At 33.1% G+C, this 18,814-nt stretch overlaps 1 protein-coding gene across 9 annotated transcripts in view; it reads left to right on the top strand.

Moving 5' to 3' along the window:
* LOC6041930 (F-BAR domain only protein 2) overlaps positions 1 to 18,613 on the top strand; it is an 84,235-nt gene extending 65,622 nt beyond the window's left edge. For 8 of the 9 annotated variants that reach the window (XM_038265716.1, XM_038265712.1, XM_038265711.1 and 5 more), the window contains 9 exons: positions 4,074 to 4,182; positions 4,245 to 4,429; positions 4,494 to 4,666; positions 10,665 to 10,924; positions 10,986 to 11,173; positions 11,235 to 11,415; positions 11,476 to 11,985; positions 17,202 to 17,431; positions 17,513 to 18,613. In XM_038265716.1, the coding sequence (XP_038121644.1) occupies positions 4,074 to 4,182; positions 4,245 to 4,429; positions 4,494 to 4,666; positions 10,665 to 10,924; positions 10,986 to 11,173; positions 11,235 to 11,415; positions 11,476 to 11,985; positions 17,202 to 17,431; positions 17,513 to 17,634 (1,958 nt within the window). In that variant the 3' untranslated portion in view covers positions 17,635 to 18,613. The remainder of the gene's footprint in view (positions 1 to 4,073; positions 4,183 to 4,244; positions 4,430 to 4,493; positions 4,667 to 10,664; positions 10,925 to 10,985; positions 11,174 to 11,234; positions 11,416 to 11,475; positions 11,986 to 17,201; positions 17,432 to 17,512) is intronic. The other variant, XM_038265709.1, reaches the window with a different exon arrangement.
* The last annotated feature ends 201 nt before the right edge of the window (positions 18,614 to 18,814 follow it).

Below are 18,814 nucleotides of genomic sequence, written 5' to 3'. Positions count from 1 at the left end.
TTCGCGAAATTTTCGTGAAATTTGATGTTTTGAAATTGAGGTCCCCGTGAAATTTGCAATTTTCAAGCGTGAAAAATCACTAAGCCTAATTATAAGATATGAGTCGATTTTTTTTTTAAATGTTTGCGATATCCTTTTCTTAAAACAATATGTTTTAGCTAAAATAAATATACCCAAGTAATATTTTAGGCTGTTTATCAAAGCTGTCACAACGGCTATAAAACCTATCAGCCAAAACCAACATTTAAAACCGCTTAGTCGTAACAGCCTCCCCAGAACCCCAATAAAACGCTGTTAAAACCCAAAAGGATCTCCGCAAAAGGTTGTTACGGCTTATTTATAAAACCTACATAGGAGTTCAAGGCTTTAAAATTGAATCCTAACAACCTCCCCAAAGCCTTAATAAAACCATTGTTAAAACCCAGTCAGGAGTTATGGAAAAATGACATTTCAAACGACTTCAAACGTTTTGTGCTAGATAGGTTTTATTCTGGCATAAAATTAATCTTCGTCTTGCCAAATAATACAACGGAGATGGTTCGCATAAATGGAGATGATGTAATAAGATGCATTGTAATCAAAGTAATTTAAAAGATTATTTCTCGCAGTTGCTGGATTAATTTCAGCTGCGTTTAAAAATTTATCGATAAATGCCTCCAATTCTCTTCACTCCTCGATATTTTCTCTTGCTTGAAGGATCTCTTCCTCGACGGTCCCTTGGATTCTGTTTGCTATAAAAATCTCTTCCGGTTGTCAATAATTTCACTTTCTCATGGCTTGCATAGACATTTTTCTTCGTGAAACGAAGCTTTGAAGGGTTTTTGAAATAAGTTTGTTTTTGTTTGCTGGACGTTGCCATGATTCTCTCCCATAGCAGGGTATCAAGAAAAAAAATTCAATCGAGTCTTCCTTTTGCATCGTTCTGTAAACTGATGATTCTCTTCCTCGACGGTCCCTTGGATATTGACAACCAGAGAGTCGACTGTACTAGTTATGTCAGATATTCAGAATAAATGTGTGATTTCATCAAATGATAATAAATTTTATTGCTTTTTCAACTTTTTATACCAAGATCACAATCATTGAAACCACGCGTTTTAGCGCCATATTTATGCATTGCTATTTTGCCGCGTAAAATGCCTTTTTTAGGAGCTTATGGTTTTAAGTAAGCTTTTTGCATGCCTAATGGCAATTGACAGCTACAACACCCTTGGTTTTAAAGAATCATGGTATAAAACCATTAAGCATGACATTGCCATCGGGTTTTCAAAACTCTCTTAAAACTTTCATAAAACCTTATCGAAAGCCATTTGACTTTTATTGCACCAGGTTTTATGTCCGAAGCATAAAACCTTCTTAGAACCTTTAAATCAGCTCATGATTACTGGCTGCTGTGAAAGCTACATAAAACTTATAAGCAAGCAAGATGCTACCATAAAACCTCAACAAAACTAGGTAATGGCTAGTTGGTTTAAAAATGTTACTGGGATATTTCTTGAAATAAATTTCTTTTACTCCAAACACTACCCTTAATCAACAATTATCAAATCAATCAACATTTTGCTTTACAATTTAATTAAGCAACATGCTATTAAAAGAGCCATATAATAGATTCATTTACATTGTTTGTGATAAAAAAAATGATTTTTTAAATTGACTATTTTGTGACAGCAACATAATTTATCTTTAATCAGTCTTGTTCAATGCCTTAATTTTTTTGTTGCTGGTTCCGTTTATTCTCAGAATATACATTTTATTTGGCATTGGAAAACGATTTATAAAAAAAAGTAGATTTGTGGGAGCAGACTCAAACTGCTCAAACAGTTAATAAAAAAAAGTTTTTTGAAGATACAAAATTCAAATATATTAAAATAAAAATTTAAAGAGATTTTACATCTTTTCTATTTTTTTTTCTTTTGTCTATTTTTTATGAGGTGAGCATTTTTAAAGATATTATTGGTTGTTCTGAAAATAGGGAAAAATCTCATCTGTTTGCCAGGTCTCCTTGTCCTAATTCCATCCAATTTAATGTTTTTCAATATTTATACAAATTATGTGCTGATATGCCAACTTTAGGTGCTTGATGGAACTACATGCTGTTCCTCTAAGTTATTTTTTCTTGAAAACATCACCTCCTAATAAAAATGTTTAAAATAGATTAACACGTCTTAAGCAGCTATTACACTACAACAAACATACAAACAAACTTTTTGACGGTTGAGCAGTTTGCCTGCTCTGTTTGTTTGTCTGCATCTGTTTGCAGGAACGTCAGCCTGCGCATACATTTGACTTTGTTTGCGAGTTTGGCAAACTGACAAACACAAAAAAGTGTGAGTTTGTTTGCCATAGCCTTAGGCTGGTACAAATATTTTTAAAAGTTTTTGTCACCCCCCCCTTCAAAATTGGCCCGAAAAATCAGGGGGCAAAAAAAATATTTTTACAATAAACTTCAAAATTTCAATGAAAATTCAAGTGCAACCAGCTGAAATCAAATTAAAATACATTCTTCTGCGTTTTAAATCATTTTTAGCATGTTAGGGTTTATTAAAAAATCTTAAGATTTTTTGAAAATTTTCGATGCAAAATCTTTTTTTTTTCGATACAATTTTTGTTTTTGTCAGATCTTAGATTTTTTGAAAACTAATGATTGAAAAACAACTGAACAAGTGTAAAATGCATTTTAAAACACATTTTCATTTAAATGTGTAGACTATGGCTTGTTATTTAAATTTTTATATTTTTATTTTTTGCCCCCTTGACCTCGGCCACGGCCGAGGGACAAAAACTTTTTTAAATATTTGCATCGGCCTTATAGCTCGTTTATTATTTTTAACGTTACCACTTCATTTAATTTTTTAGATTAATTTAAGTATTTAACGTTCAAAACATTTATGTGCTCATCATTTCTACGCTTCTGTGTACGCTTCTTGTATTTTACCATAAATTTCAAATTCACATACAAGATATTCTACAATCATCCATTTCATATTTTCGGCTAAAGTAGAAAAAAAAATATTGAAAAGCCTTATTATCTGCGTCGTTGCTAGTAGATTTGATGAAATTAGTTTTGTAGCGGGCGGGAAGATTTGATTTTGTCTTTTTCAAGATTTGATATCGAAGAAATGACAAATGAATCAATAAGTAAAAAAATTGTAACTTTTAAGTTGTTAGAATTCTCTTGCTTTCGCTGGCGCTCTCTCATATTTCTACACACGCTTTCTTTTTTCTCTGCTTGCTGCCTACTTTGTACTTTAGCACCAAGAGAGAGAGAGAGAGAGAGTTGCTCTCAAGGTGTCTATCTCGGAGAGCTTGTGCATGAGAGAAGCCAAAAAATAAGTCAGTACTAACCAGAATACATGAAGGCGATTCTATCGGAACGATTTTTTTTTTTTTCATTTCGTGTAGAGCAATTAATGTTTGTTTTTATTCTCGTTTTGTTGTCACATTCTGTAAAGGTAAGTTTGCTTAAAGTGGGTTGATTTGCCGCTTGCCGAAGCTGCCTTGCCTGCGCTTGAAGCTTAAGCTGTAAATCGGCTGTTAGAATGAGAGTAAAAAAAGCATTTAGAAGAGTTCAGCAGCTAGCTGCTGCTGCGGTGTGCGCTTTCTATCTTGTTTTCTGTTTCATTTGGTTGGCTGCTTTTATTTTGATTGATTTTTTGTATGATAGTGGCGATAGTACGAAGTAGTTAAATCGTAGTGTATAATTTTAACACCAACACTTTTGTTGCACTGATTTCTGTGATGGTTTTCTTTTTAATTTCTTTCCAACCTTGATTTCACTAATTTGTGTCTTAATCGCTTGAATATTGGTTTGTATTTCCTTCTGCTTTTACCACTTTTAGTTAGAGTTTCATTTTCGATATTTGATTTACCATCTTTAGTTTCTTCTCACAGTTTAACAACAACAGAAAAAAAAAGAATAATTGGAAAACCAAAATAAATCGAGATTATTTACGCTCTCTCCATCTTCCTGGTAATTGAGGCAGTTGACTAATTTCCTGTTTTCTTCACTCTTTCCCCCTTTTTTAACTTTTACAAAACGTGATTCCCCTTATCGCGCACACATCAAACAGTTTCCGGCTTCCTGCGGAGCCGGCGCGAGAAGGCGAAATCGAAAAAGACCAAAAAGAAGAAGGACTCTGCGGAGAATTCCAGTGCCAAAGACGACAAAGGCTCCGACGGGTAAGATGAGGCAGATTTGTCCCCGCACCGCACTCACATAATTCAATCAATTGTATTCGCAGCGAGGACAAGGAGGAAGCGACGGTGAAGGCAACGGATGCCGGCAGCATCGGCAACCTGCAGACGACGTCCGCGGTCAGCACCGGGAACGTGGCCCCGACGGCGACGCCCGAAGTGGACGAGGACGGCTACAGCATACAGCCGCGCGATGCCACCTGGGACAGCGCGACCATCACCGAGAAGAGCAGTGAGGGCGAAAAAGCAGCTCAACTTGAGAATTGCTACTAATTTGGATTTTTTTTTTGTTGCAGACAACTTCTACTCGAGCTCGGACAGCGACAGCGACGACGAGCGGGGAGAGCGAAAGATCCACGTGGAAATTAAACCGCTGAACAACGGGGTGGCGCCGATCTCGGCCAGCGTGGACGAGCTGAGGGCCACCGTCGAGAATTTGTCGCTGTCGCCGATTGCGCCGTTTTCGTCGGTAAGTCGTCGACGGCAAGAGGCTTGATTAGTAGTGGTTGTTGTAGTTGTGTAAAAGTGTGTATTTTCATTTTGACTTGAACGGCTTGTCCTTTATTTTCAAGTAAATCCGGAACTGGTGCTTTGATTTAAATACCTTAAAATTTCATCACTAGAATTCATAGTGAGAATCACCCAAAATTTTGCTCACCTAGAATTCATCTTGAAATTAGTGAAAAGAAACTCATTTTCAGCAAGGTTGTTAACGATAAAATTATCGAGGTTCGATAACGATAGTTCTATCGTTATTCCGATATTTCTATCGGCGATAATTTTATAGACAATTACGGACGATAAACGAAAACGAATTACGGACGATAACTTAAATTTTATCAAAAAAAAAAAAAAAAAAATATTCGCTTTACAGCATTGCCTTGGCGTTCTCGATTGCGAAATTCCTACTCGAAACTAGGTATCCGAAGGCTTGATTGTTGAGGCAATTGCAAACCTCTTTTTACACCAAAACTTCCATCCACCCCCCGGGATTCGAACTGACGACCTTTGGATTGTTAGTCCAACTGCCTACCAGCGACTCCACCGAGGCAGGAGGCAGGATTGAGCTAACGACCTAACCCTCTTGGTTAGACCGGGGCCAACATTTACTTCCCCGTCTGACGGAAGGCGTGGTCAGACAAATCTCTTCTTTTATATTTAAAATATTTCAAAAATTTGCTAAAACCAACCAAATTCTGTTGAATTTTCAAGCTTCCTCTTCCTTTTAATATTATAAGTTTTTAAGTAAAAATACAAAAAAAAATCTCAAAATACCACATTTTTTTAAAGTACTGAAATTTTTGAATTGTATTGCAAATCATGACAATTCGAGTAGTTAAAAAATACGGTATTTTGTGAAAATTTGAATATTTTATTCAAAAAAATCTAAAACAGTGAAAATGCATGCAACATTCTGAATCGTTTGATACTCATATAACGAATTATAAAAATTTGAGTATTTTCGAGAAAATACGGTATTTTGTGATTATTTTAGTATTTCATTCAAATAACTCTAAAACAGTTAAAATACATGCAAAATTTTGAATCGTTTGATACCCATATTGCGAATAATAAAAATTTGAGTATTTTAGAGAAAATACAGTATTTTGTGAAAATTTTGAGTATTTAATTCAAAAAAATATATAACAGCAAAATCCCTGGGCCTTGTACAGTCAAGGGGCATGATTTGATCCTAGTGAATTAGTTAAAATTTGGGTACACATTATTTTTATAAGCACTATGGACACCACTTCATGCTACGAGAACTCGCTTTGTCGCAGCCCCAGGGCTTAAGCGTTGACCGATAAGCTGTCTTCGTGAACTAGGTAGTTCTCCGATAGTGAAAATATCACAATTGCACAAGACACCGCTGCTTCTGTGACTTTTTCACTATCACAATGTGGGATTTAGGTGGGACTTTTGGATAGTACAATTGATTTGTTGCCTAGCATTAGCATTTAAAATAAATCAGTATGCTTTCCAAATCTATTTGATGATAAATTTAGTTGCAATTGTTAAGTTAGAGTAATGCTGTCAATAAACTTTGATTGTTGTAGAATACTAGGCATTCTTTTATGTCAAATTGTCCATAGAGTCTCGATCAATCAATAATGTAATGATATCGGACAAAATTCGTTGATCTGTTGAACTAACGGTTTTCGGATTATGGTTGTATCGACCATTGTTTCGAATCGAGGAACTACGGACCTTTTGACGTAAATGGTCATTTCTTTTTCAAATCGCGATTTCTATCCTATTTGTATATCGGTTCATTATTTTCTATTGTTTTTGATAGAAGTAGTACTACAACAGTTAAAGGAATGTTTAGCTTTGAACATTAAGTTTAGAGGATTTTAGATTAAAGTTTAGATGTTCAATTCAAGTTAGTTAGCAAATGAATATTTGGACTTATATGAATAATTGAATAATTCGGACTTATGAATAACACACAACTGTGCATTTATTCTAGAGTCAGATCCATACAGCGTCAGTGTTTATTTGGTCGAAGTGTACTAATTCATTGGCAGATCTGATTCTAGTTGTAATGTACGACAAGACTACTGACGGACGTGACAGGACGAGGGCCCAGTTTAGAGGTTTCAACATCAACGATGTGCGGCTGGACCACCCTCCCAAAAAAAAAAAAAAAAAAAAAAAAAATATATATATATAACAGCAAAATACATGCAAAATTTCTAATCGTTTGATACCCATTTTTCGAATTGTAAAAAATTGAGTATTTTCGAGAAAATACGGTATTTTGTTGAAAAAAAATAGTATTTCGTTCAAAAAACTCTAAAACAGTTGAAATACATGCAAAAATTTAAATCGTTTCATATGGGTAGCAAATTATAAAAGTTTAGGTATTTTCAAGAAAATACCGTATTTTGTGGAAATTTGAATATATCATTCAAAAAACTCTAAAACAGTCAAAATACATGCAAAATTTCGAATCGTTTGATACCCATATTGCGAATTGTAAAAATTCGATTATTTTCGAGAAAATACGGTATTCTGTGAAAACTTCAGCGTTTCTTTAAAACAGTAAAAATACATGCAAAATTTCGAATCGTTTGATACCCATATTGCGAATTGTAAAAATTCGATTATTTTCGAGAAAATACGGTATTCTGTGAAAATTTCAGTGTTTCTTTAAAACAGTGAAAATGCATGCAAAATTTCGAATCGTTTGATAGCCAAATTGCAAATTATACAAATTTGAGAATTTTCAAAAAAAAAAATACGTTATTTTATGATTTTTTTTAAGTATTTATGCTTTGAAAATTACCGTATTATCAACAAAATATTCAATTTGAGGAAGCTTCAAACTTCAACATGATTTGGTTGGTTTTAGTAAATTTTAGAAATGCTAATGCTTTTAAAATTGTGAAATTCTAAAATTTATTAAACTTTTCAAATTATGTAATTTCAAAGTGCTAGAATTTTTAAATTTTCTTTTTTTAAATTTAAAATTCAAAACATTTAAGGTTCAAACATTTTTAACTCCTAATGTTTTGAAATTCTAAACATAAAAAATAAATTAGTATATTATTAAATTCTATGTTTTCATAAAATATAAAATCGTGTGATTATAAAAATTAAGCAATTCGATGGTTTTGAAAATGATGAAATTCTGAAATTTATATCAACAACTATTTAAAATTGTATAGTGCCCCAAACTCCAGAATTTCAAACATCAACAATTGTTAATATATTTTTGAAATTTCATGGTTTAAAAATTATTATATGCTATGGTTTTGAAAATTATTAAATTCTTAAATTTTAAACTCTTCAATTGTAAAATTCTAGATTGCAAAAACTTAAAATCTTTAAATTCTTAATTTCTTAGGTTCATGGTTTCAAACATTATGTTCTATTATTTAAAAAGAACATGGAAATCTATAGTTTTCAAAATTATGAAATCTAATATATAATTATGAAATTCCGTAGTAACAAATCAAAAGGGCGAATCTGCGTTTGTAAGCAAGCAGTCTGTCCCCCTCTTACTTGACGTGAACTGTCACTTAAACGAAAGGGATAGGCTGCTTGTTTACAAATGCAGATTCGCCCTATTAAAATGTTACTACGGAATTCTTCAGTGCTGATTTTTTTTTTAATCCTAGAATTTCATAATTTTAAAATTCCATTTTTTTTCTAAAATTCTATGGTTTGTTAAATGCTAAAATTTCAAACATCTAGTATTTAAAAAATGTCTTATGTAATTCTTAAATTCCATGAAAAACTGAAATTATATGGTTTTAAATACTATGATATTCTAAAATGTTTATCTCTACAATTACGAAATTCATAAGCGCAAAACTTTAAAATTTTGAAATTTTAATTTTTGTTTTACTCTGAAATTGTAAACCCCTAACATTTACAAAATTCCAAATGAAAAAATTGTATATTCTCAACTTGTATGGTTTTAAAAATTATCTGAATTTATAAATTTTTAAACTCTAGTTTTACAAATTTGTTTGACTTCAAAATTCAAAATTTTTTATTTATGAAACTATTATATTCTTGATTTTTTATTTTTTCTGAAATTTTATGGATTTTGAAAATTTGAAAATTACATAACATTATTGAACTCACCATTTTGATATTTTTAAGGGTACACAGCAACCAAAGAAGTTGTTGTCTTCTTATTCCAAAATTGTTGAAATTACGGACCCAATCCTGAAAAAATGGATTATAAAAATTGATAAATTTTGTTGTTAATCTTTATTGAAATACTAGCCAAGGGGATGAATAAACAAATAAATCGATAGTTTCAGTAGTTTTGAAGATACTAAAATGTCTGTAACAAAAATCTGGGTGCAACAGCGTTGGTTAATGTGCACCGTTAAAGCTAAAATAAAAAAATCTTAATTTTACAATTCTAGAATTATAAAATTCTAAAATACTAAAAAAAATCCATAAAATTCTTGATTTCGTAAATTCTATTATTTGAAAAAATCATCAACTCTAAATTTTCTGAAATCCTTCAATTCTAAAACTTTAAAATCATACAATTCTAAAACTGTACAAATTTTAAAAAAAAATTTGCGGTCCTAAAATTCAACAATTTAAAAATTATAAAATACTGAAATTCTGAAATTTTATAAATTCTGTACAGAAACCTACAGAAATTTTAAATTTGAGAGTAAACAAAATGTCTTATTTTAATCCATTACACAAGTAATAATCAAAGAAATTTACAAATTAAATTTGAAAGCAAAACATATCACAAAATGCTTTACACATTGTCGCAGTTATGCTAATTAAAAAAAATAAACAAATTATCAAAAAAAAAAAATGGATTTTTCCCGTAAATTGTTTGTTTTATTCCGGTCTAAAAAAGTGAAAAAGTACAAAAATAAACATTACAAAATGTATTTTAAATAATTTACAATCCAACAAAAATTTTAAATTTTAATAATTCAGCAATAATAATTTTTTGGTCTCCTTATTGTTTGGGGAATTTACCCCGGAGGGGATAAAAACTTGAAATAAAATTTGAAATCGCCTATTTTTTTTTAAAATTAAAATGTATCAAAAGATTTACCAATACTAAAAAAAACTTTGCTGATACTAAGTAGTTTGATCAGCATTTGATATCAGTAAACTTGTGTCTACGGAAAACATATAGAACTTATGATAAAAATGTAGCACGCTGCCATTATAATTTTTGTTATCGTTATGCTTATGTGTGGAAGCCCTTGGAGCGTTTGGTACGGTATGTCCACGCATCCTTCCTCCCCTATAAATTTCGTTAAATGTTTTCCATTCACACAAGCCTCTCTGCAGTCAATAGAACGTAATGTATTTCGTGTTAAATTTTCGATTGTTTCCGGATGTAGAGTAGTTTAGCTTATGTGTTGAATTTGACTTATAGTAATAACTAAAATTTAAGTATTAACATTTTCATTAGTTTTTGTGTTTTGCTTAGATTATCATTCCATGTAAATTTTTGTTTTTTTTCTCAATTTTTGAGTGATTTTCGCAATTTTTTAAATAGCTATTCAGCCCTCAGAACGTCTCGTGTGCAGTATCAGTATCGCTCATCGCATCGCAGTGTGTTTTTGTGTGGCACCAAAATTACATTCTTATTATTTACTAATCATTACTAACACCCATGATATGTTTTTTCGTTCTTTCCTGTTCTTTCTCTTCGGCAAAATCATCTCTGGTGTTCTCATCTCTCTCATTAATTTGGGTGTTTGTGTGATCTGTGCAACTGACCATCATCACATTCATTGAACAAATTTCATACATACAAAAACAAACACACACAACACCAGCACCAGCCGGGTGGCCGGCGCGCCTCCGAGACGTACGATCGGCGAATGTTGCGCATGAAGCGCTCACAGTCGGTCTCGCAGCAGATCGGGGACAAAGTCAGCGGCGGTGGCGGTGGCAACGATCCGTTGAGTCCGTTCAACCAGAACAACGGTACTACCGATTCTGTCTTTTTTTCCTCCCAGCAGCACTCGCATCACCACTCGTCGGCCTCGCACCACCTCACCGGAGCCGGAGTCCAGGCCCAGAGCCAGCATAACCTCAGCAGCACCGGAGGGGGTGGCGGCGGCGGTACTGCCCAGCCGGGAACCGCCGGAGGCCTGCTGAACAACAACAACAACACTCATCTCACTAGTCCAAACGCGTCGAACGCGTCCACACCCACGACAGTCCATCCGTACGCGCCCCTCCAGAGTCCAACGCTGTCCATGTCGACCACGTCCAAGTGAGTGCAAAGCCCGCGAAAGAATCTACCAGGTGTTACAACTTCTTCTTCCCCTCCACAGCAACCGATACGCCGATCTCGGGGACATCTTCTCGGAGGTGGGCGACATCAGCGCGTCCGCGCCGGCCTCCGCCAACCTAACCAAGCTGACGCAGCGCCAGATTCCGACGCCGACGTCGGCCGGCGGTAGCAGCATAGCGATACCGAGGCCACCATCGCGGCGATCCGAAGCGGCAGCGGCAGCGGCGGGTGAGTTTAAGGGTGTGTGAGCTCAGAACTTGGCAAGAATCTTATGCTGATTGCTTTCCAGGTCGCGGTAGAGTCAGTCCAGCTTCGCAGATCGCCCGTGCGGACAGCGTGGGAAGTCTGGAGTTCCGCAGTCCGAGCGTCGGCATTGGTTCCTCGCGGGGACCATCGCCGCTGACGATCGGCATGTCGGACACGATCCCGCTGGCGGTGGCCTTCCACGAAATCATCCACGCGTACTTCCGGTAAGCAACTTCAAATTTCTTCATTTATGTAAATAGTTGCAACGTAGACCACTCTTCCAGGGGTTCGGACGAGACGCGCTGCCAGGTGAAAATGTCCGGCGACATGATGCTGTCCTTCCCGGCCGGCATCGTGAACGTACTGGCGAACAACCCGAACCCGGCCAAGCTGGGCTTCCGCATCAAAAACCTGCAGAACCTGGAGAACGTCCTGCCGAACAAGCAGCTCATCACGATCGACAAGCTGCAGTCGACGGCGCTCAGCACGACGCTCGAGTTCAACATGCCAGTATTAACCTCGATCCTGCGGCGCCAATCGGAGCAGAACCCCACGGCGCCGTACTTTAACGTGGACATTCTCAAGTACCAGGTGAAGGCCAAACCGGGCGCCGCGTCCTGCCCGTTCCAGCTGGTGTCCTACTGGAAGTGCGAACAGCGGCACACGGACATCAAGATCGACTACAAGTACAACAGCCACGCGATGGCGGTCGCGTCCCCGCTGCTGAACGTGTCCATCTCGGTGCCGGTGGACGGCAGCGTGAAGAACGTGCAGTCGAAGCCGCACTCGGCATGGTAAGATATCACTACTAGTTACAAAAAAATGAAAAATACTCGAATCTGGATCAAAAATTGATGGGAAAATGGGAAAAATACTGGTTGCAGAACAGGTCCCCTTTGAAAATTGGACTTAAAAAATATTTTTTTAGAAATTTACAAAAAAAAATTTAATCTTTTCAGAATTTGAATAATTTTAAAAAAAATTGAAATTAATTTTTTTTTTAATTTTAAAAATTAAAAAAAATTTAATTATTTTCAAGATTTGGAAAGTTTAGAAAAAATTAATCACAGTTCGTTTCTAATCATCCAGAGTCCTTTCTCCCCTTTGAAAATTGGACTAAAAAAATATTTTTTTTAGAAATTTACGAAATTTTAGAAAAAAAAAATTAATCTTTTCAGAATTTGAATAATTTTAAGAAAAATTTAGAAATTTTTTTTAACATTTTGAAAATTAAAAAAATAGAATTTTAATTATTTTGAAGATTTGAAAAGTTTAGAAAAAATTAATCACATTTCGTTTCTAATCATCCAGAGTCCTCGCTAAAATTTAAATCCGGATATTACTCGAAAAATGCCTTATTTTCTGCCAATTAAGATGCAAGCCCCATTTAAAATTTTATGAATTAAAGGAATCATAAATTCAAAAAATTATAATGTAATTAATTTAAGAGTTTTAAAATTTCAAAGTTTAAGAATGTTATGTGTTTTATTGATTGTTTGATTGTTTCCATTTGTTTTTATTTAAAAAAATAATTTTCCCATTTTCAAGTTTTAACATGAAAAACTAGAAAAGTTTTCTACAATTTTCTTTTTTGGACATTTATTATTGTCCCGAACATTGGTGGCTGGGATATGGCTTTCCAAAGAATGGCTCCTACAATAAGTTAAGTACGAAGCTTGGAAAGAATAGAAAAATTGCGCATTTTTTTGGTAGTCAGCAATCAAAAATTCTAAAATAAAAAAATGTTAATTTCAACAATTCCAAAATTTAGAACTTCAAAAAATCACAGATAAAAATACGAAGATTCAAAAATAAAATAATTTTAAAATTCAGAAACATATTCTATGAATTTTCAAAAACAAAAAAAGATAAAATTAAAAAAACCTCACAAATCTTCAAGAAGTCATTTTCTACATGAATGTAACTCAAGATGTAACCCCTTTAGTGATTTAAAAAAAATCAACACAAATATTTTTGGCATTTATCAAATTCATCTAATTTAAAAAATATAAGTTACTTAACCCCTTCCCGCCCAGAGCAAAATTGGGATTTTTTTCGTTTTTTTTTTATTATTCGTAACTGGATGGACCAAATTGGATGAATTTTTTATGGTGATAAGTTAACATTCTATATAAACTAATGGAGGTTGAACCAGGTTGACAAAATGCATGGTTATAGAGAAATTTAATTTTGAAGACAAAAATTTGTGGTGCTCTGGAGTAACCATGTGCGTGAGAGGTATAAGTAATATATGTAATTTAATAAAATTAAAAATATAAAAATTAAAAACAAATAAAAATGTTCCGAATTTTAAGAAATTTAAGATTTTTGAAAAATTAGGAAATCTATGAATTTAAGATTTTTAAAAAATTAGGAAATCTAAGAAATTTCAGATTTTTGAAAAATTAGGAAATTTAAGAAATTTAAGAAATTTAAGAAATTAAAAAAAATTAAGAAATTTAAAAAATTTAAGAAATTTAAAAAATTTAAGAAATTTAAAAAATTTAAGAAATTTAAGAAATTTAAGAAATTAAAGAAATTTAAGAAATTAAAGAAATTAAAGAAATTTAAGAAATTAAAGAAATTTAAAAAATTTAAGAAATTTAAGAAATTTAAGAAATTTAAGAAATTTAAGAAATTTAAGAAATTTAAGAAATTTAAGAAATTTAAGAAATTTAAGAAATTTAAGAAATTTAAGAAATTTAAAAAATTTAAGAAATTTAAGAAATTTAAGAAATTTAAGAAATTTAAGAAATTTAAGAAATTTAAGAAATTTAAGAAATTTAAGAAATTTAAGAAATTTAAGAAATTTAAGAAATTTAAGAAATTTAAGAAATTTAAGAAATTTAAGAAATTTAAGAAATTTAAGAAATTTAAGAAATTTAAGAAATTTAAGAAATTTAAGAAATTTAAGAAATTTAAGAAATTTAAGAAATTTAAGAAATTTAAGAAATTTAAGAAATTTAAGAAATTTAAGAAATTTAAGAAATTTAAGAAATTTAAGAAATTTACGAAATTTAAAAATTTAAAAAATTTAAAAAATTTAAAAAAATTAAAAAATTTAAAAAATTTTAAAAAAATTAAAAAATTTAAAAAATTTAAAAAATCAAAGAAATTTAAGAAAATTAAGAAATTTTAAAAATTCAGAAAATTTAAAAAAATTAAGAAATTTAAGAAATTGAAAAAAAAATAAAATTAAAGAAGTTTAGGTAATTTTAGAACTTAAAAAAATGTAAATAAAAAATCACTATTATAATAAGATTTAAAAAAATCTTGAAATATTTTTTTTAGTTTAATAAAAATCCAAAAAATTATAAAAAAATTAGAAAAAAACAAGAAACTAAAAAAAAAATCATGAGGTTTAAAAATTTTTATACACTCTAGAATTTAAGAATAGAGAGAGTCGAGAAATTTATTTAAGTCATGATATTAAAAAGAATCAGAAATTAAAGAATGACAAATAAATAGAAATTCATAAAAAATCTACGATATAGAAAAAAGAATTTTACGAAATTTATAAAAAAATATGCAACAAATTGCAGAATTTAAAGAAATTCACGAAGGCAATCATTAGTTTTTTTTTTAAATAAATTGATGAAATTGAACAAGTTTCAATAATGTAAGAAAATTAAGAATTTTAATGTGTTCAAAAAACTCAAAAAAACTGAAAAATTTGCAATTTATAATTTTAAAAATATTGAAAATATAATATCAAGAGATTGAAGAAATTCAAGTAATAAAATATATATAAAAAAGACAAAAAACAATATTTTTTTTAAGAAATTCTGGAAATTGAAAAAATAGCACTGAAAAAAAATGATTGAAATTTAAAAGAAATAAAAAAATCAAGAAAGTCTGAGAACCTACTTACGTAACTTGCATGCAACATTATATGGCATTGTTATAGAAGAATGCCAGTGGAATTAGAAAGTACTTAAATAGTAAAAAATCAGCAAATTGTATGAAAGTGGGACCTAATTTTTTATCCTGAAAAAACAAAACGAAAGTATCTTAGTTTTCAGTGAATTTGTTCCAATGAATTTCATAATAAAATAAAAATAAATAAATTGAAAACCTTGAAAATGCGCAAACATTTAATACAACTGTTTTTAATAATGATTATTTTTTGCACGCAAAATATAATAAAGTGTTGCAAGGGGAGCGGCCGTGGCTGACTGGTTACGGTGTTCGCTTTCTAAGCGAATGGTCCTGGGTTCGATTCCCATCTGCTCCCAAGGGAGCGTTCTTTTATTACGTAACGCGAAAAATCGGACTTTTAGACCCCCTCCCCCCCCCTCGTAACAAAATTTCCATACAAATTTTAAAAAATTTTGTATGGAGCGTAACACGGCCTCCGACCCCCCCCTCCCCCCCTACTGCGTTACGTAATAAAAGAACGCTCCCCAACGAGAAAGTATAGGAAATATTAATCTTGAAACTCTGAACATGAACGAAAAATCAAAGTCGCCCGAGTCGGGGTTCGATCCCCCGTCCTTTGGATTGGTAAGCAAAAATGCTAACCACTAGGCCATCACGGCTTGGTGAGCAACGTCTGGAATTAGGAATACTGTTAGTATCAAACTATATACGCGCTGGGTCCTTGTCCATTTGACAAGGGTTCGGAAGTTCTAAATAACGTTTGAACCCGATTGGTGCAAACGTTCTTCAGGGCGGGGCTTGTCGATAAAAGCTGAGGGACCTCGCGCTCGGCTAGCCAGCGTAGAAATGGGTCACCGAAGCTCGGCAGAGCTAACACCTTCCAAATGCCTATGCGAGTTATTTGCGTGTATAGAATGTAGATCTAAATAACATGGAAACAACTCAATTTGTAAGAAGCGACCGCGTGGTCCCGTTTGGTTGGTTGCACACACACACACACTGCAAAATATAATAAAGTGTTGCATCGGCTTGTTTGATATTTGATAGCTCGGGACCATCTAGAGATTCGAAAAGAAAACCCTCAAATTGGCGGGAGTTTGGCTGGGTTGGGAGAAAACAGGGTCACGTACCCTACTTGAGGTTTTTTATCTGCTTGCTTGTAGGGGAGAGTGGGGAGACTTGATCCCCGGGGACACTTGATCCCAAGCCTGTATCTCGTCAGCATGTGGGTAAAAAAATTAGCTTTGTTCTAGAAAGTTTTGTGAAATTAACTAAAACTCATTGTAGAAAACAAAGAAAAAAATAAAAAAATGTTTAGATTGAGTTACACACATTTTTCTAAAACGAGATGCAAAAATCTTCCAAGAGATCTTTTTTCTTTTTTGATATGCATAGAAAACACTAAAAATATTCAAAAATATTTTTTATATATGAATTGTTTGATAAACTTATCAACTCCAAAACCCTTACGCATTTGATGTTAAATTTATCGTCATACTATTTTTACAATCAATTGTTTAAAAAAGTGCGTTTAGGGAGACTTGATCCCTGCATTTTTACAGTCACTGGAATCAGCCTCAAGATTAATTAATTGGGCTGGGTTTTCATACATAGTTTCCTTTAGTATAGTTGTACATAACTTACTGCAATTTGAACCTTTTTTCAAAAGTTTTGTAAACAAAAATTTCCAGCTTTTGTAAACATGCTTAATTTTGGTCTAAAAAATAATATTTTAAGTTTTTAAATATTTAACATAATAAACTTGTTATATTTTGAACACAAACGTACAGGTTTTATGTGAAATTGCTGTAACTTTTAGAAAATTAAAAGTTTGGATGAATAAAAAAACATTTTGCATAAGATTTTTTCAAAATGTTGAAAGGGGGATCAAGTTACCCCTAACATTTTTAAAATGCCGGTTTAAAATATTTTTTTAAAACGCTTGGCATGATTCGAAGAGTTCATCTGATGAAATACCCTTATTAGCCAAACATAGATGAATGTTTAAGCTTTCATTTCATGCAAAAACTTTATAGTTTTGTGAGAAATTGACAGAGTTATGTGCGATACAAAAAAATGGGATCAAGTCTCCCCACTCTCCCCTACAGCAATTGATGATCTCTTCCCACAGGCAAGGCGAATCGAACCGGCTGGTGTGGAACTTTACCGACATATCGCAGCACTCGGACAACGGCGGCGTGGACACGCTGCGGGCGCGCCTCGAGGTGGGCACGGGGCCCTCCAATCCGGCCCTCATCTCGACGCAGTTCAACTGCGAGGGCACGACTCTGTCCGGGATCGAGTTCGAGCTGGTCGGCACCGGGTACCGGCTGTCGCTCGTCAAGCGGCGTTTCGTTTCCGGTGGGTGGTTTTTGGATTTTTGGTGTAGTTTTGGGTAAATTTGTTGACATTTGTGGTTTTGTTTTTTTTTTTTTTTTACAGGAAAATACATCTGCGAAGGGGACGGCGTTCGGGGCATTAAAACGCCCACGCCGCCAAACGTGGGCGTCCTGTCGCCCAGCCCGTACAGTAACAAATCGGCCGGCTCCGGTGGTTCGGGATAGCAGAAGCTCTACTTTTTCGACTAGAGACGACTAGAGCGACGAAATGTGATTCTTTGTTGTATCAATTACCATTTATTGCTAATCTTTATTGTTTTCGAGAGAGAAGAAGGGGTTTTCGCCGGAAATACGTTTTCGGAGCAGTTTACGTTTCTTTTTTTTTGTTTTCTCTTACGTTTCCATTATCGAGCTACGAACGAGAGATGTTGCCTTTTTCAGCAAGAAGTTATTGAGGGACAGTATGCAAGCAGCGACCAGACCCGGGTTGCTCTTTAGAGTTTAGAACAATAGAGATAGAGACGGAAGGGCGCCATTTGTTGAATGTGTTATGTAAATACTCAAATTCCAGAATCAGAATCAGGATCAGACTAGATTCCATCGAGGCGATTTCGCAACCTATTATACAACATTTTCGAAACAAACTAACCAACATTACCAACCGTTTATACATAATTAGCATTAATTCAGCATAAAAAAAGAAAAGAAAACAAAAAACTAACAAACTAGTAGAGCAGTAGATGCCGTAGGCTAGACAAACAAAAAACTTATATAACACAAGTATGATAAAAACGACACACGAGAAGAGCAGGAGAAGCGCGCCATTGCAAGTTACGTAATTATAATGTGAGGTAGCTTCTTTCGTGAGTATCACGCCGGTTAGACATGTAAAACAGAAGACGCAAAACTAAACTAAAGTATTAATTTCGTGGAAAAAAAAGTTTTGATGTGACTCGTTGCTAACAATAAGTATATGTGAAACATATATGCCTGGGACGATTGGAATGGGAGGTTATTATTGATAGGAGGAAATCTCAAAGAACGATACTATATGCGAGAGAAGAAGGAAAAAAGCGCGCGAGAACGAGAACGAAAAAAATGGGAATTTATTTCTAGGAAAGTTTTAGCTAAACATTAACTAATTAATGCAAACAAAAACAATTAGATGTAACGATCGGGACTATTAAACGTACAGTAAATCGAATTGTTGACATTGTTTTTTTTATTTATAGAAAATTGAGAAAAAAAAGTTCAGTAAAGATTTCGGACCACTCTTAAATTCTTAAATTCTTAAATTCTTAAATTCTTAAATTCTTAAATTCTTAAATTCTTAAATTCTTAAATTCTTAAATTCTTAAATTCTTAAATTCTTAAATTCTTAAATTCTTAAATTCTTAAATTCTTA

Source organism: Culex quinquefasciatus, chromosome 3 (genome assembly GCF_015732765.1).
Source record: "Culex quinquefasciatus strain JHB chromosome 3, VPISU_Cqui_1.0_pri_paternal, whole genome shotgun sequence".
Taxonomy (NCBI): Eukaryota; Metazoa; Arthropoda; class Insecta; order Diptera; family Culicidae; genus Culex; species Culex quinquefasciatus.
Note: the sequence above shows the minus strand (reverse complement) of the source record. Positions and strands in the feature narration are given on the sequence as shown.